This window comes from Pogona vitticeps, chromosome 1 (genome assembly GCF_051106095.1).
Source record: "Pogona vitticeps strain Pit_001003342236 chromosome 1, PviZW2.1, whole genome shotgun sequence".
In the NCBI taxonomy this organism is placed as follows: domain Eukaryota; kingdom Metazoa; phylum Chordata; class Lepidosauria; order Squamata; family Agamidae; genus Pogona; species Pogona vitticeps.
Window position 1 is genome coordinate 107538081 of NC_135783.1, and position 25281 is coordinate 107563361.

Below are 25281 nucleotides of genomic sequence, written 5' to 3' on the forward strand. Positions count from 1 at the left end.
GTGTGTGTGTGTGTGTGTGTCAGGTGACTTGGGTCACGCAGTTTCTCTCCTCTGGGAGGGACTGTGGGGCCTTGGCTGACTTTCCTTTGACAACTGCGACGAGGAGGAAGAACAAGACGCGGAGGGAGGGGGGAAAAAAGAAAGGAAAGGAGTTTGGATCGAAGTCTGAGGGAGGCCCCCCCACCCCACCCCCGACAAATTTAAGGAGGGACAGCTTCAGGGCTGGCGCGGGAAATCTGCTTTTTGCGAAGAGACAACCCGGGGCGGGAGCAGGATGAGCCAGGTGCTGGGAAAGCCGAAGGATCAGGAAGAGGACGAGGGAGACGAAGAGGAAGAGGAGGAGGAGGAGGAAGATGAGGAAGAAGAAGAGGACGAGGACGAAGAAGAAGAAGATGAAATCGTTGGGCTGGCAGATTACGGGGACGGGACTGAGTCCTTCTCGGATGGAGACCGAGAAAACGGCAGGGACGGGGCGTGTAAGTAGCTGTTGCTGCAGGACGGGAGAGGGCTGGGAAGGGGGCAGCCCGAGGGAGGACTGCGCTGCCAGGCCCATTGTTTTGGGGCGGAGTGAGCGGCAGAGAGGGACGAAGCGAGGAGGAGGAGGAGAAGGGGAAGAAGAAGCCTGGCTGCTGAGGACAGGCGGGGTTTTGCTGTAATCCAGGAACGAGCAGACGACTTGGGTGGGTGCAGGAGAGTGGGGGGCGATGGGGGTGTGTGTGGCGAATTCGGAAACAGGGCCGGGGTCGTGGGGGGTCTCCGCGAGCCTCATCAAAAGGCTTTTGGGCCGCCCCCTCCCTCTTTTCCCTCTGGGAGAGAGACGAAATGGCTCTGTTTAGCCACCCCATTTCCTGCACTGTTTCTCTGCCTCTCAGGTGTTAAGGCTCGGAAGCGAAAGGAAAGATGTGCCCCTCCCTTTCCAGTTGCAAACGCCAAGCAATAGGCGAGGGCAGGCGATTTCCCCCCCCCCTTCACATCGGCCCAGGTGACATTTCTATCACACCTGAAGGCCACGGGGGGGTGAGGGGGCGAGCGAGTGAATACCAGGTACGGCACGTGACACAAACAGCCCAGTCCTCCCCACACATCCCTGCCTCCCCCCACTGTCTGCTGCTGTTGCCTGAGGCAGCTGCCTCCTTCTGCCTAATGGCAGGCACTGCCCCACCTCGCCCCTTAAAACACCTAGCATGCCTTAAAAGGAGACGGAGCTTCTCCTTCCTCTGCTTTGTTCTCTGACAAGACAGCAAAACTCTTAAGGCTCAAAAATAGTCTCCACAGTCCTGGTGCCCCCAGCTTTGCCCTGTTGCTGCAGAAGACAAGAGACCTGCAAACATAACTTTCCTTTGCCTTAGTTTTGGGTAACAGGAAAACTATCCGTTGACAGCGCTCTTGGGTCTTGCTGGCTGCACTAGGTGTTGCTTCCCTTCTGCCTAAATTAGTGGTGAGCAATCCAAAATGTTCACATGTGCATCTGACAAGAGTGCAAAGAGTCCTGGATCTTTTATAGACCAATCCAGCACAACTGCTGAGTGTCCTGAGGTGGTTGTCTTAGGACAGTCGCGTTAGGACATGGGATGGAGGAAGGAGTGGTGTGTGTCATGGAGTCTGCCTTGAACCCCCTGAGCTAGCTTGCCGCCTTCAGGTGTGATGAAAAGTGTCCCAAAAGAAGTGCTGAAGAAACATTCACTTGCCAATATATTTGGCTTCTTTGTATGTAATGGATCTGGTGGGAGTACAGTACTACCTTTCTTTCACCCCAAGTGGTAACATACTTTGCATAGGGAGGCTTTCTGCGCTGGTAGGTAGCCTCAGGAGCATGAGGAGCTTGGTGTAGTAGAAGAGTTGAGTGAGAGCCCTGATAGAGGGAAATTGGGAGGTGGTGCTGTGGGTAGAAACAAAAAGGATTCCTGGAGTCTGTTGACGGCAGAGGAAGGAATTTGAGGATTGCCAGAGTTTGGGGAGTTGTGAAGAATTTAGTTGTGGAATAAGGTTAGGCTGTGTATTTTGGGTGGCCTTTATTGTGGCATATTGTTGGAGCTAGCTGGCTGGATAGTTCACTGAGTTAGGTATCTGGCTGTAGAGGCAGAGGTTGGGAGTTTGATTCTCTACGGTGCCTCCTGGGAGTAGAGCCACCCTGTGTACACCTTGGGCAACCCGCGCAGTTCCACAATGTCCCAAGAAAGGAATGATAAACCATTTTTGAGTATTCTCTACTTAGAAAATCCTGGAAAGAGTTTCCCTAAGTCAAGAGTTAACTCGCGGGCACACTGTTGTTGTTGTAAGGTTAAAATAACATTAAGGATGAGTGGGCAGGGAAGGAGGTGAGTATTCCCAGAGTTTGGATACCAATGTAAACAGGCTGGGAGGCGGCTCTCTAATGAGAGATTTGTCACTGTCAGCCTGAGATATGTTGCATTGTCTGCTGTGTACATGGTATTGGAGTAGAATGTGTTGAAAAGGAACATCATTCTTGTAAGTAGCTTTTAAAGCATCTTAATATTCTGTATGGCAATTTAAACAGAAAGGACTTCAGACCATCTGCCTAATTCTTGTCTTAGCCTTAGAACAGTGGTTCCCAACCTTGGGTCCCCAGATGTTCTTGGACTAAAACTCCCAGCAGCCTGCACCACTAGCTGTGTGACCAGGATTTCTGGGAGTTGTAGTCCAAGAACATCTGGGGAGCCAAGGTTGGGAACCATTGCCTTAGAAGCTAGGTCAGTAGTGCAGATGGGCACCAAGGCTGGGCTGGAAAGTATAGATTTGGCTAAAGTCACCTTGTGATTTTTATAGCTAGGGCCTAATTCAGACCCGACAGTGTCTTCGAAGCTAGCAAAATGAATTTGACCAAACTCCGGGTGGCAGCGGAAGACAGGAGGGCCTGGTATGCTCTGGTCCATGGGGTCATGAAGAGTCAGACACGACTTAACGACTAAATAACAACAACAAATTCAGATCCATTTCCGTTCATTGTATCCTTTCAGTGTTAGAAGATAAGTCTCAGAAAATCACAAGCAGGTACATAACATTTCCACATCTAATGAGTATGACATCCAACTCACACACATATACAGATGAAATATCTGCTGTACCAAGTGTGGCATGTGAAGTAAAGGAGAATAAATAGCTGACCCTGAATATGATTGGATCTATATTTGTAGAGAATCATGTGAGTTTGCATTTTGTGTGTTCTTTGAGAACAAAGGTACTTAGAATTTGAGGATGGGAAACAGACTTTCCAGTAATGTTCTTGGGTTTTGTGGTGAAGAACATGGAGGCGGAAGAGAAGAAAGTGGTCTTGTGACACAGAAACAGAGGGGGTAAGATTAGCAAAGAAGAATCCTGCAAGCATTGGCAAGATAGGGAAATGACAGATCCATGGCCATTAAATTTATGTATACTTTGGAAGTGATTTTTACACTGTCAGAGAGGGAGGAAAGAGATCTAGCTGACCAGTGAGAAACTAAAGCAAGAAAAACTATATGTATAGAAGGGGGAAATAGGTAAGAAATGAAGGTTGGGATCAGCCTTTGTTTGAGGAAGAAAAAAGAAGAAAGCCTGAGACTTAGATTGGGGTCTCACACAATGTCAAGAGAGAAATGTTTATTTAAAAACTATTTCTGTTGTTTTGGTGCTGATATTCTATTTCTTTTCAAAGTGAGCATGTTTTAATGAAGAGAACTTGGAGTGAGTTCTAAGGAAAGGAAGGAAGGCTGATTTCAGGCCCATAAAAGGCAACTACTGAAGAGGGCTCTGTGTTTAGAGTTTCTTTGCAGCTGTGGATGTCAGTCCCCCGTATTACTAGCATGTATTTCCGTGCCTCAGTAGAAATCTTTGATCCAATCCTGTCCCTTTATGTGGTGGGTATAGGCAAAGTATTTCTACAATTATGTTTTATATAAAGAAAAACTCTTCCCTACAACACCCCCATAAAAAAATTACTGTTATGGATAAACATGGCCAGATATTTGTGTTTGAAGAATGCCTCTTCCAGCACCTGTTGCTTTCTGCAGAGTGAGATGAGAATGAATTTCTTTTTGGGCTACATTCTTTTTTCTCCTACAGAGCTAGAAGAAGACAGACAAGCTTAGCTAATTACTTAAGACTTTCTTAGGCTTTCTTGGAGTGGGGGGTAGCATTTTTCTTTTTTTACATTACAGTACTGTAGTTCACACAAAGCTTTTCTGAAACTTATAATGACTGACTATACTTTACCATATCCACTCTGCAGACATATAGTGGATTTATAAGAAAAGGAGCATTTTCAGGGTGGATTTACTCTAAATCAAATTGGTTTGAATAATGATTTAAATCACTACTCGAACTCAATTTAATCCTGTGATCTCTTACAAATTTACCCCACCCAGAGTGTATTCCTGCTTGCTCCTCTTAGTGTATATTTTTCACAATGCATATTTTTCAGAATTTCCTTGTTCAGATTAAACCCATCTCCAGTAATCCTTTGTCCTTTGACATTACCAGTATCTGAAAATACACTTTCAGATAGTGGGCATGTCAGTTGCTAGAGGATTATTGAAGGTGGAATCTAACTGGGCAAGGAGATTGTGAACAATATATGTTAAGATTATAGCAAGCAGGAGTGCAGTTTTTGTAGGGGACAATCACATGATTAAATCCAAATCCATTCTGTTCCTTGTCAAAGTATGCACTTTCAGTGAGAGAGAGAGAGAGAGAGAGAGAGAGAGAGAGAGAGAGAGATAAGGACATGGGTTTGTCTGCACAAAGTTACAAAGATAAAATAGCTAGGACTGCCATTCTAAAGGAATCAGCATCACTCATAAGGAAATTGTTGAAAGCAGTTCTGGGCTTCCAGCTTTTTCCAACAGTATATAATATCAAAGAATAACTTCACTCAGAGTTGGAAAATAGGGCTGACGTCTGATCTGTTGCTTCTCACCTCCATATACTGTTGAAAACAACTGTGTACTGTGTCTTTGGAGAAACAACAGTTTGAGAACTGCAGATTTTTCTGGTGATATCTGCTAGAATAAACACCAAGGCAGTATCGAACAATTAACCTAAATCTATACAGAATTGTGTGTAAGCTGGTAAACTTGACGTTCCAGTCCAAGAGGTGTTGGACCTTATTTACAAAATGTTTTGTAAAAAAAGAACATGTCTCGCAGCACAGAGAATTTTTAATCTCTATTCCACAGAGGGTCGAGAAAAGAGATTCTCTTTCAAAAATGCAGGTTTGAATAATGCAGGTTTATAGTGTATTTCTTTGGACTGTAATACATTTTAAAGCAAAACTATCATGTAGAGTTCTTAAAGAAAGCATTTTAGCAATTAAAAAACCCCAAATTTAAATAAAATCCAATTAAAACTGCCTGTTTTTTTAACCTAAAAATTGTTTGTTGAATCCATGTTGAAGATTTCAGATTGCTGTTCTGAAATGTGTACGTTATGTCTGTACTTACTCTAAAAATGCTTCCTTTTTCTCCTTCAAAGAAAAGGAAACATAACAAATACTTCCAATAGGCAAACCTCAGAAATTAGTATACTTCTCCAAAATGGATATACTTCTCTATTTGTTGTCTTTTCCCATAATTCACTTAGTATATGTGTCATCTGATGTTTCACAGTTCTTTTCTGAACTGATGTGGAGTTACAGAAATAGCATACAGCACTGTTCTTTCTGCGTTGTACTCCTACAGAGTGCAGGTGGTGGAAGAAAAGTTTATGTATTTGAATGCTGTGTTCTGTAATGGAATCTCTACGAGTGAACTAAATATTCTATTCTGAGTAACTCTAGGTGCATTTTGGGGAGGAGACCACATACAAGCACAGGGTTTGTTCCCAGTCTTTAATTCAAGCAAATGTTTGATTAGAAATATTTACATCTGAACTAGGAACGGGCGTGAACCGAACTACGAACTTGGGGGGGGGCAGGGAAATACCTGGTTTGTTATTTTGTCGAAACAAAACAAAGCCCAAAACTTTTCCAGCTGATAGGTGTGCGCGTACACAGAGACAACAGGTCTGGCTTCTGGAAGGGAGGCCAGCCCTGCTTTCTCTGAAGATGGTGGCAGCAGAGGCAGAGGAGGTGGTGGCAGCAGGACCAGGTAGGGAGGCGACAAGGGCAGTGGGAGGGCAGGCAGCAGAAGAGTCGGAGGCGATAGGTTCTCCTCCCCCCAGGCACAAACTGGAAAAATAAACTGCAAACCAGTTTGTGTTTCCAGGGGTTCGTGGTGATTCATGATTAGTTGTTAGCCACAAATTAGCCCAATTTGTCATTCACCCTGTTCGTGCCCATCTCTAGTCTGAACATATATTTTGGAATTTTGTTTAGGTCACAACATTACCACCATCTATCTAGGCTTCCCCAAATGGCAAACCAGCAGCGGGCAAGACACTGCCCTGTAGTTGTATAAAGACTTATAGTCTCTATTTGTAGTGCTCTGATAGCTGTGTACAGCATGTTCAGCAAAGGCTATCAAATGCTGTTAAAAATAAAGTTATGAGGCAGAGGTTGAAACAGTGGGTATAAAATTGTAGTTTAATGTTGCATCAACAAGGCCATGGATTTGATCTACACAAGTTATTCTGTAGTTCTATAGCTGGAATTAGAAATGGGCATGAACCTCATTTCGGTGGTTCGGCCCATTTTGTCATGACACACAGGTGTTCTGTGGCTATACTTGCCCCTCGACCACCTCCTCTTCATACTTGCCCATTCCTCGGGCAAAGTGCGCTTCCCCACACCTCCTTAGCACGATTGTCTACTCACCAATCACAGCGTGCACTTCCCTCTTAGGCCTCGTCCAAAGGCCGCCCACTTTGAGGCAGTGCTGCAGTCCTTCCTGCCTGGCCTCTTCATCTGAGTGGCCATCCGTTGGAGGAGGCAGAGGAGGGGAGCGCGTGCTGCGAAACACCTGTGTGGGTGCCAGGTCGAACTGGGACAAACTGCAGTTTAATAAACAAAGGGTTATGTGTCAGCTGACTGTATCCACAATCTTTTGCACCAGTATGCTCTTTATCTCAGCAGAAGTCTACTTAAAGTGCTGCCTGGGAGGCAGTCTTTCCTGTTCTCTCTCTCCAACACCCAGAGCTGCCACCTCCATCATTCTAAAGTGGGTCTCAAGCTTCTGGAGCAAATCTCTGTCTATGTCTCTGCAGAAAAAGTCTGCTGGATTGGGAGCCATCTGTGGAACCCTTGCTTTCTATGGACAGAAGACAGTGGATCCAGGTCTTTGTTTGAAGAAAAGGCTACCTTTAGTTTTTTTCGCAGGAGAAAGGGACTGTTCTTCCCACTGTCTTTGACCAATCATATAGACTATAGACTTCCTTTCGTGTGGGAAGGCAACCAAGAGCTTGAGTATATTACCCTGCATCCTCTTTGTTAGATGCATCACTTGCCTCATTTCTCACTGTTTCTTCTCTTCATCCTCGAAGCTCCTGTCTCTGCTAAACCCCACCCTCAAATTCTTTCTTTCCTCTTCTTCTGATCTGCCAGAACACACAGATACTCAACCAAGGAGCCATCTGCCATCCTGATCCCAGATAGGTATAGCTTCATTCTTGGATGTGGAATGCACATGCGTGCTATAAAATGGATTTTGGGAACAAGGAGTGTGTAACTTGTTAGTCTCATGTAGAGACTCCACACATCAACTGCATAAGATTTCATAGATGGCTTTCTATTAGAGATGGGTATGAATAGGTTTGTCCCACTTCGTCAAAATTGCCTCCCTCCATCCCCTGCCAGCTGGCCTACTCACAATCTGCCAGTCGTCCTTCTGGGGTGGCTGTCCACTCTGGGTAGGAGCTTGGGCTTCCCTTCCCTGCCTCCTCCAGCACCCAACCAACCACTCATCAGTTGCACAGCAAGAATCCCCATCCCACCTCCTCACTTGAGTGGTTGGCTGCTGGAGGAGGTGAGGAAGGGAAGCCCGAGCTTCTGCCCAGAGTGGGCAGCAGTCCCAGGAGGATGACTCAGATGGTGCACAGTGGATTGTGAGCAGGCCAGCTGGTCGGGAAGAGAACATTTGGCACCTGTGGTGCTGCATGTACAAATTTTGACGAAGTGAGCAGAATCAATTCGTGCCCATCTTTGCTTTCTGCAGATGGTATCAGAAAAAAGGAAAATAGGCCTGTGGCACTAGAATTGCAGCAATTTTGGAATTTCTGTGGGAAGGAATGGATAGAGTACTGGCACCCAGCACTCTAGAAAGAAGTGGTAGTTTTAGCTTCAGTTATGTCATGTACTATGTACATGCATCATTATAGTAGTTTTTGAAACTGATATTTCTAAAGTCCCCCACCTACTATCCACAGCTGTATCTTTTTTGAACTCATGTCTAACTATTATAAACCTTTATTCATATAAACCTTTATTCATATAAACCTTTATTCAAATAAGCCTTTATGCATATAAACCTTTATGCAAAGTCTTGCTCAGACATTTGTGCTGATAAATGTTATTTCACATGGCCATACTCTGGTACATAGGGTCTCAGAATTAGGAGTCTTATTGATCAGACTGGAGCATTATCTTTTTCATCCTGACCCAGTGATATTACAGTTGGATCTCTCCTTTTACTCAAGATGGAATAAACATCCCAGGAAACCATTCTGCCCTCTCTTTATCTTAATGCCTCTAGACTTCTGGAACAAGAGTAGTGTACTCTAGACATGCATAGAGTGGTCAAAATATACCTTTAAAAGGACTGGGTCTCTCTTTGCCTCTTTTCAGCTGCGGATTAAGGCTTGCATTGGCTTCTAGTATGAAAACTCTGATATTATGTGTTTGTGTGTGTGCGCACGCCATCAAATGACCTTTTCCAAGGTTTTCTAGGTAGAGAATACACGGAAGTAGTTTACCATTCCCTTCTTCTGGGGGGACCCTGGAATTGTGCAGCTTGCCCATGGCAACACAGGGTGGCTCTTCCCCCAGGAGGCACAGTGAGGAACCAAACTCCCAACCTCTGGCGATGTTACTACCCATTCCACAAGAAATGTCATCACTTTATTAAGTTTTGGGACAAGGACTCTTCTGGTGGACATTTTTAGAGTGAAATGTCATTGAAGAAGTGCCCCAGTGCTTGATGCAGGATGGAGAACAAGCTGTTGTTTGGGCTTATTTCTTTCAAAGGATGTCTTTCTCCCCTATGTGAAAAGTAGCATTGGAACTTACTGTAATATGCTCCTTCTACATAGGGGAATAAGAACATTCTTCCCAGGACAGTGCCATGAATTAAGGTGTGCTTCAGGAAAAGAGATTCTTTTTCTATATTGGAGCCTTGGAGCCCGCCAATCTTCCATTTGGAGATTTCCATAATGATATGGTATGGTTTTCAAATTCTCTTATTTTTAGCGAGTTTTCTTTCCTTTCTTCACTGTGGCTTGGAGATACAGATTCATGCTCTGGGTTACCTTCCTGTGAGAAGTGGGACACAGAGGAGACCCCTCAGTGCCGTCCCCTCAGTCATGCAGGAATACTATAACAGAGAGATGTTGCCCTGGCAGAAGACATGCAAGGAATTGCAGAACTGATGCTGCTGGTGGTGGTGGGTCCGGGAAACAGAGGAACTGTTAGTGGATGGGTTTTGGCGGGAAGAGAGGAGGATGGAAGGAAGGAGGCAGGAAGAGAAGGGAAAGAGAAGAAGGAAGAGGTAGAGGAAAGAGAAAACTGGTGCTGGGAGGAAGAAGTGAAGTGATCCGCCTGCAACAGAGCAGGGCCAGATAGTTAAGGAAGATCCCTGGACAGGGGCATGGATACAATTTAAGGTACCCCAGTAAATAGCTGAGCAGAAGTAGGGCAGCAAGTCAGTCCACAAACCTCCCTATTGGGGGAAAAACAGTAGAACGTGAGGCAAGAAAAAGAGAGAGGGAGCGTAAAAGAAAATAACTTGGTAATAAAGAAAATCATGAATGTTGCAGTTGCCAACCTTGGACAGACAGTTTTCCCTCCAAGACAATGCAAAGTCCTGGCTGTAAAGATATGAGAAGCGTCTGGGGGCTGGGTTTATTATCGTTAAAGACCAACACATACCAAGCTCTAATACTATCTCTCACGCTACCACCTGATGGGACTGTTAGGTAAGGTAAAGGTTCCCCTTGACATTTAGTCCAGTCACATCCAAATCTAGGGTGCAGTGCTCATCCCCGTCTTCAGGCCGTAGAGCTAGTGTTTATCTGTAGACAGTTTTCGTGGTCATGTGGTCAGCATGGCTAGACATGGAACACCATTACCTTCCCACCAAGGTGGTACCTATTTATCTACTCGCATTTACATGCTTTTGAACTGCTAGGTTGGCAGGAGCTGGGACAAGCGATGGGAGCTCACTCCATCACATGGATTCAATCTTACAACTGCAGGTCTTCTGACCTTGCAGCACAGAGGCTTCTGCAGTTTAACCCGCAGCGCCACCACATCTCACTGACAGGAGTGTTACTCTCCCTTAAAGGGGGAAATGGTGAAGAAATAAAAATAAAAGATAAAACCCTGGGAGAAGAGCTCCCAGAGAGAATGGTGTTAATGACTGCGGCCAGTTTGTTAGTTATTGTTAAATCTGTTGAAGGTGCAGTTGTGCCTGATGTGTCTACACTGAAGGGTGAAGTTGGGGAGGACATGGGAACCACTCACACTTCCCCTACTAGAGGGAGCCTAGAGTCCATTTGATTGGTGAAAAAACAAAGTATGTGGGAGGGACAACATATTCTGTGAATGTCTTTCTACTCTTGTGCAACAGGAATGTATTACAGTAAGTTCCAACAATATTTTTTCATTATTTTTTTCTGTATCTATTATAATAATCAGCTGGAATCAAAACAGCACTGAAGATAAGAACAATCTTATTGCTTTAAAAGTTTTGCTTGTTTAAAGCTTTAGTTGACACATGCAGCTCTGTAATATTAAAATGCATAGATCGTGGATCTTTAAACACTATGTTTTGCATTGATTTCAGCTTTAGTAGCCTATTAGAGAGATTCAGGGTTTTTTTTTTTTCAAACAGGGTGGTGCTACCAAAATAATAATTATGTGCCATCAAATTGATTTTTACTTAGGTTGCTATAAAGTAAGAAATGGTTTACTAGTACTTCCATCTGGTGTTGCTCTAGGGCCATGTAGCTTTCTCAGAGGTGAACAAATGGCAGAGCCCTTAACCCCATTAGCTTCACATGCTTTGGATGATCTTGTCTGGCTCTTCTTCTTGGAGGCACAGTGGAAATTTAAACTCCCAACATGCAAAACTTCCACTTCCTGAGCAAACAAAATAGGTAGGGGGGAAATGTAGATGTCAATTAAGAATTAAATCAATTAAAGCTAGCCTCTTTGGTTATCAAAAAGGACGGAATTCTAAGATGGCAAACCAGAGTTACTGGGAAGTAAAACCAATGTAACTTTTAACCTTTACTTCCAAATATATTTTAGGATTTGGGTGCAAGACAGGCACAAATGTTTTTGCGGGTTAATTGCACAGTGCCAAGAAAAAAATTATTTTTATTCAGTTCTAGACTTCAACGATCCGTTTAATACTGAAGTCAAGCCAAGAATCCTGCTCATGGGACTGAGAAGAAGTGGGAAATCTTCCATTCAGAAAGTCGTCTTTCATAAAATGTCACCAAACGAAACCCTTTTCTTGGAGAGCACTAACAAGATCTGCAGAGAAGATGTTTCCAACAGCTCCTTTGTTAATTTTCAGATATGGGACTTTCCTGGGCAAATTGACTTCTTCGATCCTACATTTGACTATGAGATGATTTTCCGAGGCACTGGAGCACTGATATTTGTTATTGATTCTCAGGTAAAGAAAAGGTTAGGATGATGATATAAGGGTAATTTTTATTTTTCTTGTCTGTATCCTGCAGCCTATATTTCTACACAAAAACACCATCTGGCAATAGACAAATAAAACAAATGATGAAAAGGAAAGCTATATTTAGTGCAGTTAATGATTTCCCAGGTCCGGACTGTATCCAGAAAACTGCAAGCAGAGTTTTCCCTCTGTAGCAGAATGTTTTCCTACCTTCTTATTCCTAAGCCAGCCCTTTCACCTGTCCGAAATCTGTGTTTGATTGTTCTTAGACCCTCTGGAGCAGTTCAGAGTATGATATGGACAACTGTAGCTGGGAGGAGGGATTGGTAGAAATGGGGGGGGGCGCTCCCCTACCTAGTTGAAATAGATTTTCTGCCTTGATCCTGCTCTATGTTTTCATCTAGAGTAGTGGTTCCCATCTTGGGTAGCCCAGGTGTTCTTGGACTGTGATCCTTGGAAGCCTTCAACACCAATTCTGCTACCTGGGGTACCACTGATCTAGGCTGTTTCAGTATAAATAACACTTTGAGCTACCGTTCTTTATTCCAGTTATGTAAGAGCCTGATCACACGAGTCAAAAGAACCCCAGTTCTCACGATTCTTTACACCTCTGTTGTACTGAATCGTGTTCATGTGGTATATATATCAACAGGAACAGTCCCATTTATTTTAATATTACCAACTAATCTCTTCCTATTTGTACCATTGTAGCAGGCTACACTGCTCTTAATTTTGTATCAGTTCATTATCTTCAACTGCTTCTTGGGACAATCAGGCCCCCCTCCTTGTGCTTTAAAAAAACAAAACAAAAGTAGAACATTGATAGCCTTCTCTCCTCTTCTTTTCCCTTCCCTCTTTTATTCTCATAACCAAACCCCTTTGCAAGGATTAAAAAAAGAGAGAAGAGAAACAGGAAATGCCTCTGCTCAAGCCCTCCACAGGGAGGGGGGTAAGGTTGTTTCCTTCAAGCTGTCTCCTGCCATTTTTTGCTAGCAGCAGCTAGTTGACTATTTAAGGGATTGCCTGTCTTGTTACAAGCCTTTTTGTTGAGATACCTTTAAAATAAACATAATTTTTGTAAAAAGGGTACAACTGCAGTGGCCATTAAATGGGTGCAGCATCCAGAAACCCGACCCCTTTGCAAAGGAAATAAATTGACAACAATGTTCACACAGGCTGAAATAGTAAGGAATGGAGCACTCCATCATTGGTGCAAAATAAAGCAAACCCCCCCCCCCCAGTGGGTGGGTGGAATAAACTGGAAGTAAACCACTGGCCGGGAAAATGAGTCGATTATGGCTGTGCATCATGTGACTTGAAATTTATGAAACAATCTAACTGGGGTTTATTTGGCTCGTGTGATCAGGCCCTAAGTCTTATCATAGTACTAGCTTTGTATGCTCTCCAAAATTGTATGAAGAATCTCTAAGGATCATAGCAATAAATAGTGAAATTAAATAGAATATTTCTTTAATTTTTCATGCGCAAAGGATTTGAATATTTGTTCAACTAGCTATACTTACTTGTTCTTAGACTAAGATCATGAAAAGATGGCCAGGACAGAACCCTTTCCCCTAACATACTTCTTTTACTGTGTGCAGGACAATTTTGTGTTTGTACCGATATCTGGAGCTCTGCTCAATAGCTGTTAAAGATACAGAAAACAGCTAAAATGAGAAACTATAACTCATCAGTTGAAAATGAATATTAATGTAGGAAAACTACATATTCCCTAATAAGCACTATGGGGAAAGAAAAGTAGATAAAGTGTGTGAAGAACTTAATATTTGTTAAGCATTGAACAGCTGCATAATTCAGTGGTTTAGGCAACTGGCTGAGGAGCCAGAACTTGGGAGTTTGATTCCCCCACTGTGCCACCTTGAGAGGGGCTAGATTTGATGATCCATAGGGTCCCTTCCAGCTCTGCATTTCTAAAATATTATTTATAGCTTTATTAAGGGAAATTTTTTAAAAGGAGGCTTGTGATGTCGGAATGCTGCAGAGATTTAGGCCTCAGTAACTTGCTTAGGTATTTCCTATGTTGTAATCTTGCTTATGAATATTTTTAAATAAAAAGCTAATGTGTTCTGACAACAATGTAAACGTAAAGAAACATCAGTTCTTAATTACTGTTAGTTTACAGAACTGAAGCACTTACCCAATTTACTTTTGTTTGTAGGATGACTACATGGAAGCATTGGCAAGACTCCATCTCACTGTTACAAGAGCGTATAAAGTTAATCCAGATATAAACTTTGAAATATTTATTCACAAAGTAGATGGCTTATCTGATGATCACAAGATTGAAACACAAAGAGACATTCACCAGAGGGCAAATGATGATCTTGCAGATGCTGGGTTGGAAAAAATCCACTTGAGGTGAGAAGATACAGCAATTAATAAGGCTATTGGGGGAAAGAAAGAATGAAAGAGCAATATGCCATTAAATGTTGAAGTGAAAAACTGGAAAAGCAATGAAAACATTGGAGACATGAATTCTTAGAGAACACATTCTAATAGTGGTACATGGGTATCATTGATACTCAGTAGGATTCTGATAGCAGTGCTAGTTAGATATGCACTGGTCAAGTAATTTGAAATGTCAAACTTTAGAGACTTGAGTGGAATCCTACGTCCCTAGAACTTATATTGGCATGGTGTACCCAACAATGTTTGATTATATGTGCTAGTCCAGGGATGGGTGCCCTATGGCTTTCCAGATCTTGTTGGAATTCCATTGCTACCTGACTCAGCTAGCATGACTGAGATTCATAGGAGCTGTGCTTCAACAACTTGGGGTGGGGGCATATGTTCTTAATCTCTGCATAAATATTGCTGCATTCTTACCACTCCAGATCACTTGACATCTACCACTTGAACAGCTTTTCGAGAATATATTTTTCCGTTTTACTACAATGATACACCATGTGGCAAACTAGTTAAACAGTACATTGTTGATGTGATTTGTCATCAAGATACCTGCAACTTACAATGGTCCTAATAGCGTAATTGAGATATATGGGAGGTTTAAGGAGTGGTTTACTATTGTCAGGCATGCACATACACACACACCAAGTACAGATCTGAACTCAGATGTCCTGAGTCCTAGTCTATCCATTATACTACACTGGCTCTCAAACATATAGTATAGAACTTCAATTGATCTCATATGATAATCAATCCAACTCAGGGGGGAATTGCTTCTCAAGATGCTACAAACTAGATTTCAAATAAAATCTGTGTATAACCCCATAAATCCCTTAAGTGCCATATCATTTGGTTATAAATAGGAAAAACAATTTTAAAACGACTTAAATACTCTATTTTTATCATTTATTTGGTTTCTACTGTGCGTTCCAGCAACAATTTTAAAGTAACTTATAAAATATATGGTACAAAAAACAAAACCCATTTTATGCCATTTTGTCATATCCTCTATACATTTTAGCAAACATAACATAAATATTCATTTCAAAGGAATCTAGTAATGGTAACTGCTTCCTTTTTCAGCTTTTATTTAACAAGTATATATGACCATTCTATATTTGAAGCATTCAGCAAAGTGGTACAGAAATTGATCCCTCAGCTGCCAACACTGGAGAACCTGCTGAACATCTTTATCTCGGTAAATACTTTTGTGTATGGGTGTGCTGCATTTCATATATTTTATTGCAAAGGCATTACTTCATTTTTAAAAATAATTCCATTTTCCAAAAACATATTGGCCTGTTAGGAAATCTGGAAAAGAAAAATGGGCTTACTCTTGCAAATATCTTTTTGCACACATGTACATGTCTGTAAATAATAATTTATTATAGATCACAACCGAATTTCACAGTACTTTGGTTGAAACTAACAGTTATCTGTGGGTGTTTAGATCCTTTCCTACAGTCCCTGCTACTAATCACGTATACTCTTTCAGTGGTATTCAAAAGTATTTAGTCATGAGTGACATCGGATGAGACATGCCCAGCCATATCTATCAAACTCTAGCTTACCAATATTATATATATTTAACCAGTTTGTATTTTCTGTCGGCATGCATGGTTAAAGAAAAAAAAGTTATTCTATTTATTGTGTATAGTTTAGATTCTTTTTAATGAAATATAATATTTATTTTTTCCTTCTAGAATTCTGGTATTGAGAAAGCCTTTCTCTTTGATGTCGTCAGTAAAATTTATATTGCAACGGACAGTACCCCAGTGGACATGCAGACATATGAACTCAGCTGTGACATGATAGATGTCGTCATTGACATTTCCTGCATCTATGGGTAAGGAATATAGTTATGCTTTTTGTGCTTGTCTGTCACTCTAAGCAATCTGTATAGTTAGAGTTGTTTGACAGTTAAACTGATTTTTAAAGGAATCACGTATTTATTTCATTTATATCCCGTCCATTTAGACTGAAGTCTACTCTGGGCAGCTAACAACAATATTAAAACAAAATAAAACAACAATTTTAATACACTAGAGGATGGCAAAATTAGTTAGGTATCGACAGGAGGGAAGGCCTGTTTGAAGAGCCAGGTCTTAAGTTGGCTCTTAAAAATGCGGAGCGAGGGAGCCAGACAAATTTCTGGGGGGAGATTGTTCCAGAGCTGAGGGGCCATTGCTGAGAAGGCCCATTTTCTTGTTCTTTTTCTTTGGGCCTCCCTTGGCGTTAGGCCCCTCAGCCACTCCTCCTGGCTAGAGCGAGTGATACGGGTAGATCTAGGTGGGAGGAGGCATTCCGCCAGATATTGAGGTCCTAAACCATTTAGGGCTTTACATGTCATCATTAAAACTTTGAAATCAATGCAGAAACTAACAAGTAGCCAATGCAAGACCACCAGAGTGGGGGAGATATGTTGATTTTTCTCGCCCCAGTAAGAAGTCTGGCTGCTGCATTCTGCACCATTTCAAGCTTCTGCATTAAAGGTAGCCCCACATAGAACACATTACAGTAGTCTAATCTGGAGACTTCAAGCACATGGACCAGAGTGGTGAGGGCCACGACATCAAGATAGGGATGCAGGTGGGCGATCTGCCAAAAATGGAAGTAGGTGGTGCGGACCACTGATGCTACCTGGGTTTCCATGGTAAGCGCCAGATCAAAATGTACCCCCAAGCTGCGAACCTCAGTCTTTGTGGTGAGAGTTACACCCCCCCCCCCACAAAAGTGAGGGAGTTTCCCAAACCACCAATGTCTGGGCCACCCACCCTCATGACCTCCATCTTGTCCGGGTTAACCCTCAGACCATTCGCCTGCATCCATCCCAGTACGGCATCCAGACAGCGCTGATGGGACAGAACGGCATCTACTACTGTAGGAAAAAAGGAGATGTAGAGCTGGGTCTCATCAGCATACTGATGACACGAAGCCCCACACCCCCTGATGACCTGACCCAGCGGCCTCATGTAGATATTAAACAGCATTGGGGAGTTAATCGAGCCCTGTGGAACCCCACAATTGAAGCTCCATGGGGCTGAAACACTTTCCCCAAGTTGTACTGTCTGGGGATGGTCCTCCAAGACGGATTGGATGGCAGACCATGATTCCCATCTCAGAGAGCCTGCCCAGGAGGATACTGTGGTCAATGGTATTGAAGGCGGTTGAGATATTGAGAAGGACCAACAGAGACATTTTGCCCCTGTCGGCCTCCCTCAGGAAGTCATCAAACAGGGAGACCAGTGCCATTTCCATACCGTGGCACAGCCTGAAGCCAGACTGAAATAGATGCAGGGCGTTGGTTTCCTCCAAAAGGGCCTGAAGCTGGTCAGCCACCACCCTCTCTACCACTTTACTAAGGAAAGAAACATTGGCGATGGGCCTATAATTGCCAATATCATCCGCTGCCGAATTTGGTTTCTTCCTTATGGGTCTAATGTCTCCTCCTGGAGAGACCCATTAATTATTGCAGTGGCCCATTCGGTTGTTATAGGCCTGACTGCTTTGATTAGCCAGGCCGGGCAAGGGTCAAGTGAGGAGGTGGCGGCATGACAGTGGTCAAACGCTTTGTCCACCATATCTGGCATCACAGGCTGAAAGAGATCGAGTCTCATCGGGCAAGGCAGAGTGCTGGACATCTCTGCTCAACCTATGTGTTCAGAAAAGGAGAGCGCTCCTAGTGGAGCTGCTGTAACCCTCCCCTGGTTACAGCAGCTCCACCGGCTGCTAATCTGTTTCCAGGCAGAATTCAGAATACTGGTTCTAACCTATAAAGCCCTAAATGGCTTGGGCCCAAGCTACCTCAAGGATTGTGTCTCCCTTTATGACCCTGCTTGAGTGTGAAGATCATTAGGAGAGTCCTTTCTCTCAATCCTCCCACCTTCACAGGATTATAGGATTCATTTGACACTTTTGAGTATATGTATAGTCACTGAGGGACGTGGTGGCGCTGTGGGCTAAACCGCAGAAGCCTGTGCTGCAGGGTCAGAAGACCAAGCAGTCGTAAGATCGAATCCACGCGACGGAGTGAGCGCCCGTTGCTTGTCCCAGCTCCCGCCAACCTAGCGGTTCGAAAGCATGCAAAATGCGAGTAGATAAATAGGTACCATCTCGGTGGGAAGGTAAACAGCGTTCCGTGTCTAAATCACACTGGCCATGTGACCATGGAAAGATTGTCTTCGGACAAACGCTGGCTCTATGGCTTGAAGAGCGGGATGAGCGCCGCCCCCTAGGGTCGGACACGACTGGACAAAAATTGTCAAGGGGAACCTTTACCTTTACCTTTATAGTCACTGATGTTAGCTTTAAACACTGTCTTTTAATAATGTAAGCTGCCTTGGGTCTTTCTTGAGGAGAAAGGCAGGATGAATGAATGAATAAATGATCTTAGCATATACAGTAATGAGTTTCTAAGCCTTCTGTTTGTATTAGAAATAAATGATCACTAAAAGTAGTTCATTAAAGGTATCTATAACAATGGTGTTTGTGCAGTCAGTAGAACAGCTTGGCTCTTTTGGGATGCAGAGTGGGGTATTGAACTCCCAACAGATACCTAAACTACTGAGCTATCCAGTAAGCTCTCTAGCCAGTGTTAGTTAATATAGTTAACTAACTGCTAATATATTAATACAGTGTTAATGTAAGACAGGAATCCCCCCACCCTATTTAATCCTGATGTAAACCACTCTTAGTAGAATTTTGGTGTGCCTTGTTGACCAATTTGAGTGAAATCCACAGTAGGATAGAATGCTACTCTACTGCACAATATGTGTGCCCTGCTGGTGTTTTATGCCTGGCTGATTAATTGGCAAGCCTAGGAGAGACAGAGAAGAGTCCATTCCCATGCCTGAGAGCTCTTGAGATGTAATCCAGGGATGCCCCATGCTTGTTCTGTCTCTGTCACAGCTTGACCTGGGAAGAACTCCTGCATAAGACTGCAAACCATCTCCACACTTGTTGCTAGTCCACCAAGACTGCAGTATGGCTCTGCCATGCTCCAAACATATAACAAGATATTTGACACTGTGTTAGAAGTGTAAGTGTTGCTTGCAACTGAGGTGACTGGATTGGGAAAAGATACTACAACCAAATAACTCAGTCTATAAGCATTGAAACTCATGTGGTAGTGACTTTTCTGCCACTGCCTTAACAAACTCCAGGTGAAATTTGATTTACACTGCCTTCTGGTGGACTATGGCTTAAAGAAACACCAAACCATGATTCCTGCTGATTCATCCTAATTCATTTTGTATTCATTTCCCCAAACAGGTGTTCAGAACTTCCTAGCCCCACCTCCTATGGCAGGAGCCCAATCAGAGGTAGGGCCCTGGTTTCCCTTGCCCCCGCCTCCTCTGGGCATTACCTTAGAGTGGGCACCTACTAGGGGCAGTGGGGTTGAGAGGTGCTGAACATCTGTTTGGCTGAAGAACAAACAGATACAAACTGCCAGTTCAGCGGTTCATGCCCATCTCTGTAGTGCAGCTTAATCTGCCTAAACTTGTTGTTAAGGAGTGAGGCTGAGTTTGCCGTCCTCCGAAGAGAAAGAACTGTCAAAGGAGAGTAGCTGCGTGGAGGGCGTCCTGGTTGAAATAGAGCAGGATGAGGGAGTGAAGAGGAGGCCAACGGAAGTCTGTTTGGCAGATGAAGAAGGGGTGGAGTTTGATTTGATCATGTGGGAGGACATAAAGGAGGGGGAAAAGGCGCGGGAATTCAGTTGGCTGGGGGAAGGAGCATTGGGAGGATACGAGACCCGAGGGGTTCAGACTGAGCCCATGCTTGGGGCTGGAGGTACTGGAGACTTTGCGCGGGACTTTCCTGATCTGGGGCAAGGACGAGGCTCGCTGCCTGAACTTTTACCACCTGGTCGTAGCGGCCGCGTGTATGACCCATTAGAATGGATCGTGTCGGTGTACCCCCGGAATTTCCTTGGTGGTCGGAAGGTGATCAGGCCGGGACCCGAGTTCCAGCAGAGGCCGCCGGAGGGGGATTGGGCCCGACATCCCTGTTGCGGGACTGTGTGCGCGGTAAGGAGCGCCCCGTTACGACAGATGACCGATCGGGAGCGTTTTGGCCCGGCCCCTTGGTAGACTTTAGCGAGAGTGGGGATACGCGGCCCCCTAAGAGATACCATTTGTTAACTGAAGATGTTCTAAAGGATCCGTTTGATCCAGTTGAGTTGAAGATCCGTTCCAATAAACTTGTTAATTGTGAAGAAGATTCGCCTCCTCGTCTGTTTCCCGCCTTTACTACCCAGCCCCCCCGGCTACCTTACCCACTTGTCACACTTGTAAAAAAAAAAGTTGTGAATGTCAGGCATATTGAATAAATAACTTGTCACACAATCAGCATGAAGTCCTAGTTAGCTTGGCTTTTCTAGAATAAGGCTTTAATAACACTTTTATATAGTAAGATGCACCAAATCTGCAATAGTAAGTCTACTAAGATACTGTACACTAAATCTGCAATTTATCTATTCAAGAATAAATTCTTCTGTATTGGAGAAGATAAATGATACTATTATAAATATTGTTCTTGTTTCTCAGGAGGTAAACCCAAATAACAAGCCTAAAAATTAGGAGTGAAGTCATGAAAATTATGGATGAGGTGAAATATTTGCAGAATAACTGATTTTTGAATTTCAGGATGCAAATTAATAGTAATTGGCAGTTGTTTTAGATTGGTAGTGGAAGACTCTGTAGTAACTCCAGTTGCTAAAATTAGTGTGGGAAGGATGATAACCTGATCTTGTTTCCATATTCTTGTAATTTCTCCTCTTCCTCTTCCATCTCACTGTCCTTCTGTATCTCAAACATTGTTCTTTAGACTCAAAGAAGATGGCACTGGAACCCCTTATGACAAAGAATCAACAGCAATAATAAAATTGAACAATACAACTGTTCTTTATTTAAAGGAGGTGACAAAGTTCCTTGCCCTTGTTTGCTTTGTCAGAGAAGAGAGCTTTGAGAGAAAAGGTAATGAACTTAGTTTCAGCATATTCAGTGTTCTGAAATGTTTAGTGATATTGTTCTAATTCGATCTTAAATGTTTTTCTCTCTGGATTATACAGTGTAATTTAAATGAAATGTTTCATGATTTTACTTTACTATGTGTTTTTATTAATTGATTTTTATTTCATTTTGAGAGCAATATTGTGAAGCACTTTTGGGTTTCCTGGAATGAAAAATGGTACAGTAATAATTAAGATAGAGATGCCGTTCATGGGAATAGAGAGTTGAACACTTTGAGGTTCGTGAATGGAGATTGGAACATGGGCATCCCAGCCTGTTCTTGAGGCTTTCTGCAGGACTTTCTTTTTCCTACATGCTAGCTGATAGCCACCCTGTCTCATATATGCTTCTGTCAGCAGTCTGTTCTCAGGCTTTACTCTCAGGAAGGGAAATATGTAACCCTCCTTAATCCATGAGGAATGGATGTGTGGAATAAATCTCACATTCTGTGACCACAAGCTGTATACAGAGGTTGTGGCTTAAATTATCAATGTTTATCAGCCTTGATTTGAGTGTTACTGTTCTGTGGATTTAGCTGTTGCATGCTTCTGAATTCAAGGAAGAAGAGGAAGTTCTTGGAAATGAAGGATCGAAACAAGAGCTTTAAATCACTTAAAATATATATCAACTCCACTTTAATTTGAGGTCTGAGGAATGTCCACGAAAGTTCACATAAGTCTTTAAAGTGCCACAACATTTTTTGTTTATTTTTCCTTTTCCTTTTGTTTGCCTGTGACTTTAATTTTTCTAATACTACATGTGTGCACTGAGAGCTTATGGTAAAGGTAAAGGTTCCCCTTGACATTTAGTCCCATCGTGTCTGACTCTAGGGGGCAGTGCTCATCCGTTTCCAAGCTGTAGAGCCAGCATTTGTCCATAGACAGTTCCTGTGGTCACATGGCCAGTGCGACTAGACACAGAACACTGTTACCTTCTCACCGTGGTGGTACCTATTTATCTACTTGCATTTGCAAGCTTTTGAACTGCTAGGTTGGCAGGAGTTGGGAGAAGCGATGGGAGCTCACTCCGTTGCGTGGATTCGATCTTACGACTGCAAGTCTTCTGACCTTGCAGCACAGAGGCTTCTGCGGTTTAACCCGCAGCGCCACCACATCCCTGATGAGAGCTTATGACATTAACCTAAATTGAGGTTGCAGGCTCAGTGGTTAAATTCAAACATTGTAGTGACTGATTGGAAAACAATTTCTAGGCCTTGATAATTTATTGTTAAATTTCTGTAGTCTTTTACAATTTTTCTTGCATTTTGAGCTTGTTCTAGTTCTTTCCTATAACCCTGTCCTCACAAACATACACAGGAATAGGTATGTGCTGTTGATTTATTTGATAAACCTAATTACATATAGGAGCTCTGACCTGATGATCAGTTCAAGAAGCTTTATTTGGCATAATCTCCAGGTGAATACTCTTTAAGAGCTCCAGCGGCTTCAGAACAGGAGACTGTGCTCATGAACAGCTTATCAAGGCTGATTCCCCTTGTACATGGTGAATTGGGGTAATCAGCCTTGAAAGCAGTATGTTTATGTTATAAGTATCGTCATTATTATTGATGCTACTACAAGGAAAAGATAGATTTACTTGTCATTACATCAGTAATGAGTTGCTTCACTTTGTTTTATCTTTTCCATTAGGACTAATAGACTACAATTTCCACTGTTTTCGTAAGGCCATACATGAAGTGTTTGAAGTGAGAATGAAAGTTGTGAAAGCACGGAAGAACCAGAACCAAATGCAGAAGACCAAGAGGGCTACTCCTAATGGCACGCCTAGAATGCCATTGTAAAATGAACTTCTTTATGCCACTATTGACATGTAAGGCATTTTAGTACATGCCAGGATGTTATCAAGTTCCATGGCTGGAAGATTAATGGAACTGCTGTATCACGAATATGGATTTTTCCACACTAGCCTCCTTCCAAAACACTGTTTATCTCTTTCAGTTGTTCATATTAAGATATCTATGACAAAACTATTTTGCACTTTTGTCTTGTTTCATGGCAGAAATGAACTTTTGATAAACCAAGTTGTATTTTATTTAAAATACCACCTTTTTGTGTGGTCTTGAATAGAATATGTGCCGTAGTTTCTCTACATGCTGCAAACAAGTGAGTAAACAATCAAGAAAGTAAGATGACTTCTTACATAGTTGTGAGTGTAATATTCATGCCCAATATAATATAATCAAGCTCATAAACTCGGTTTTTATTTTGGAGCACAGTAGCAAGAAAATAATTCTTGGGAGTCCATATTGGTACATGAAACATTCTCTAAAAAGGGGGAGGTGGGAGGTTGAGGGCTAAATGTTTCCCAGGTTTGTCCATAAATTTTGGTAAGCTCTTTCCTTATACGATTACCTCTACATAAAAGTAACTTTATATAAAGAGACTTATTTTGCTATGGTTGCATATTGTATGTCGTTCTGTTGTTGTTTTTTAAATCAAAACATGGTGAAAGAAATATCTTTCATAAAAACAAATGAGGCCATGCAGTGATTGTGTGTGGAGAGGGTGGGGAACAGGGGCAAAGGATACTGTTCATCACACTTTTCCCTTCCCTTTAAGTCTACCTTATATCCCTGGCAGATGACTTGCATGCAAGAAGAACCTGAGTTCCCAGTCTCTGTGGAACGAGAGGATTAAAGGGCATTGTGTTGCTTATTCCTTCCAGTTTTTTAAAATTAGATGGGTCCAGGAAATCTGGAGGGACATGAAGGTTTTAGTTTCCCTGGGGCTCTGCCGGCTAGTTCTGTAGCTTTGTCAGTGGGGACCACTGCTGAGAACTCATGGGGTGGCAAGCAAGAATGCAACTGAGAGTAAAGAGAAACAATAGTATATTGATTACATGAACTATTATTTTCTGTAAAAAAAGTCTGTGTTGCTTTTGTTTTTTGTTTTTTTAAATGTGAATTCCAAGAAACAGCTGGTATGGCTTCCAGGCTTCATTAGAATAAACTGGAACACAAACCTTGGGAGAGGCAATGAAAGTGGATTTAAAGTTTATAAAGATGATATTGTAAGCAGTACAATAACTTGGTACAACTCCCAACCCACATTGCATTGTTTTGGTTTATTTTAATGAAACTTGCCTGTCTAGTTAGACGGTTTTTGAGAAGCATTGCATACAAGTCTTGCTGTCTTCCCTTTCACATTACATCCATGCTCAATTGTTTAAGCACAAATTGTTGCTTCAATTTAGGCAGAGGCATTGCTAATTAAGCATAATTTGGCAAGGCAACGTTTAATAGAAATCACTGGAATCCTGCTTTTGGATTGAACATTCTGTACAGCTTTCTTTTACCAACATCTACTGTATCATCCTTTGTTATTATTTATATGAAAGAGGTGACTGGTGTTAGTCCTCCAAAGAATGACATCACAAGTCATAGTTAAAACTATTTTAATTGCCTTTGCTTGCAAATCAGAGGTTAAATACTGGTCAAAATGAACATTCACATTGAAAATGGCTTTTCTTCTTATGGATATTATATTTAAAAGTGATGCATTGGGAACTCAACATGTTTTTTGTAGTATCACTCCTTGAAAACACTTTGCAAATGATTGCATGGCACCCATTCAAATATTTTGTTGCATGAGATAATCCACACACGGGTTTGATTGCCCTGAGTCCTCTGGCAAGCAGGACTTCTTGAACTATGCAGAACTACATTAAAATTTTCATTTTCCCTACATGGAAATCTTTGGGTTAGAAATTGCAAGAATACCTTCTGAGCATTAAGAAATACCCCTACCATTTCTCATCTTCATACTTTCAGGGATACAAGAAGTACTGTACATCCCTCAGTGCAAGCCAAATAATACTGTATGTTACAAATTATTAGTGTGGCAGCTACAATACAGTAGCTATTTAGTAAGCCCTTTGTGCCCAAGTAGAAAAGCAAATTTTCAAGTTAATATTTTGGTGAAGAGTCACTGGAGTACCCCTCTTGTCTTCTCCCATTGCTTTGTAACATGAGACCCTCCTTCCTGTGACAGGGCTACTCTACCTGTACTACTGTACCTGTACTACTGGTAGATTGGGGCTTTTCATGT

General features: G+C 42.5%; 1 protein-coding gene across 1 annotated transcript; it reads left to right on the top strand.

Moving 5' to 3' along the window:
* Positions 1 to 23637, top strand: RRAGD (Ras related GTP binding D). The gene is made up of 7 exons (XM_020788093.3): positions 1 to 476; positions 11470 to 11765; positions 13957 to 14156; positions 15288 to 15402; positions 15908 to 16050; positions 21030 to 21178; positions 22864 to 23637. The coding sequence occupies exons 1-7, from the start codon at positions 275 to 277 to the stop codon at positions 23013 to 23015; spliced, it is 1257 nt and encodes a 418-aa protein (XP_020643752.2). The 5' UTR covers positions 1 to 274; the 3' UTR covers positions 23016 to 23637.
* Positions 23638 to 25281: the final 1644 nt, after the last annotated feature.

What these genes read in the sequence shown, in the direction of transcription:
- RRAGD (XM_020788093.3), top strand. Translation starts at nt 275, where the DNA reads ATGAGCCAGGTGCTGGGAAAGCCGAAGGATCAGGAAGAGGACGAGGGA. An exon ending in TATTTGTTATTGATTCTCAG is followed by an intron (nt 11,766 to 13,956) that starts GTAAAGAAAAGG and finishes TTTTGTTTGTAG; the next exon opens with GATGACTACATGGAAGCATT. An exon ending in GACATTTCCTGCATCTATGG is followed by an intron (nt 16,051 to 21,029) that starts GTAAGGAATATA and finishes ATTGTTCTTTAG; the next exon opens with ACTCAAAGAAGATGGCACTG.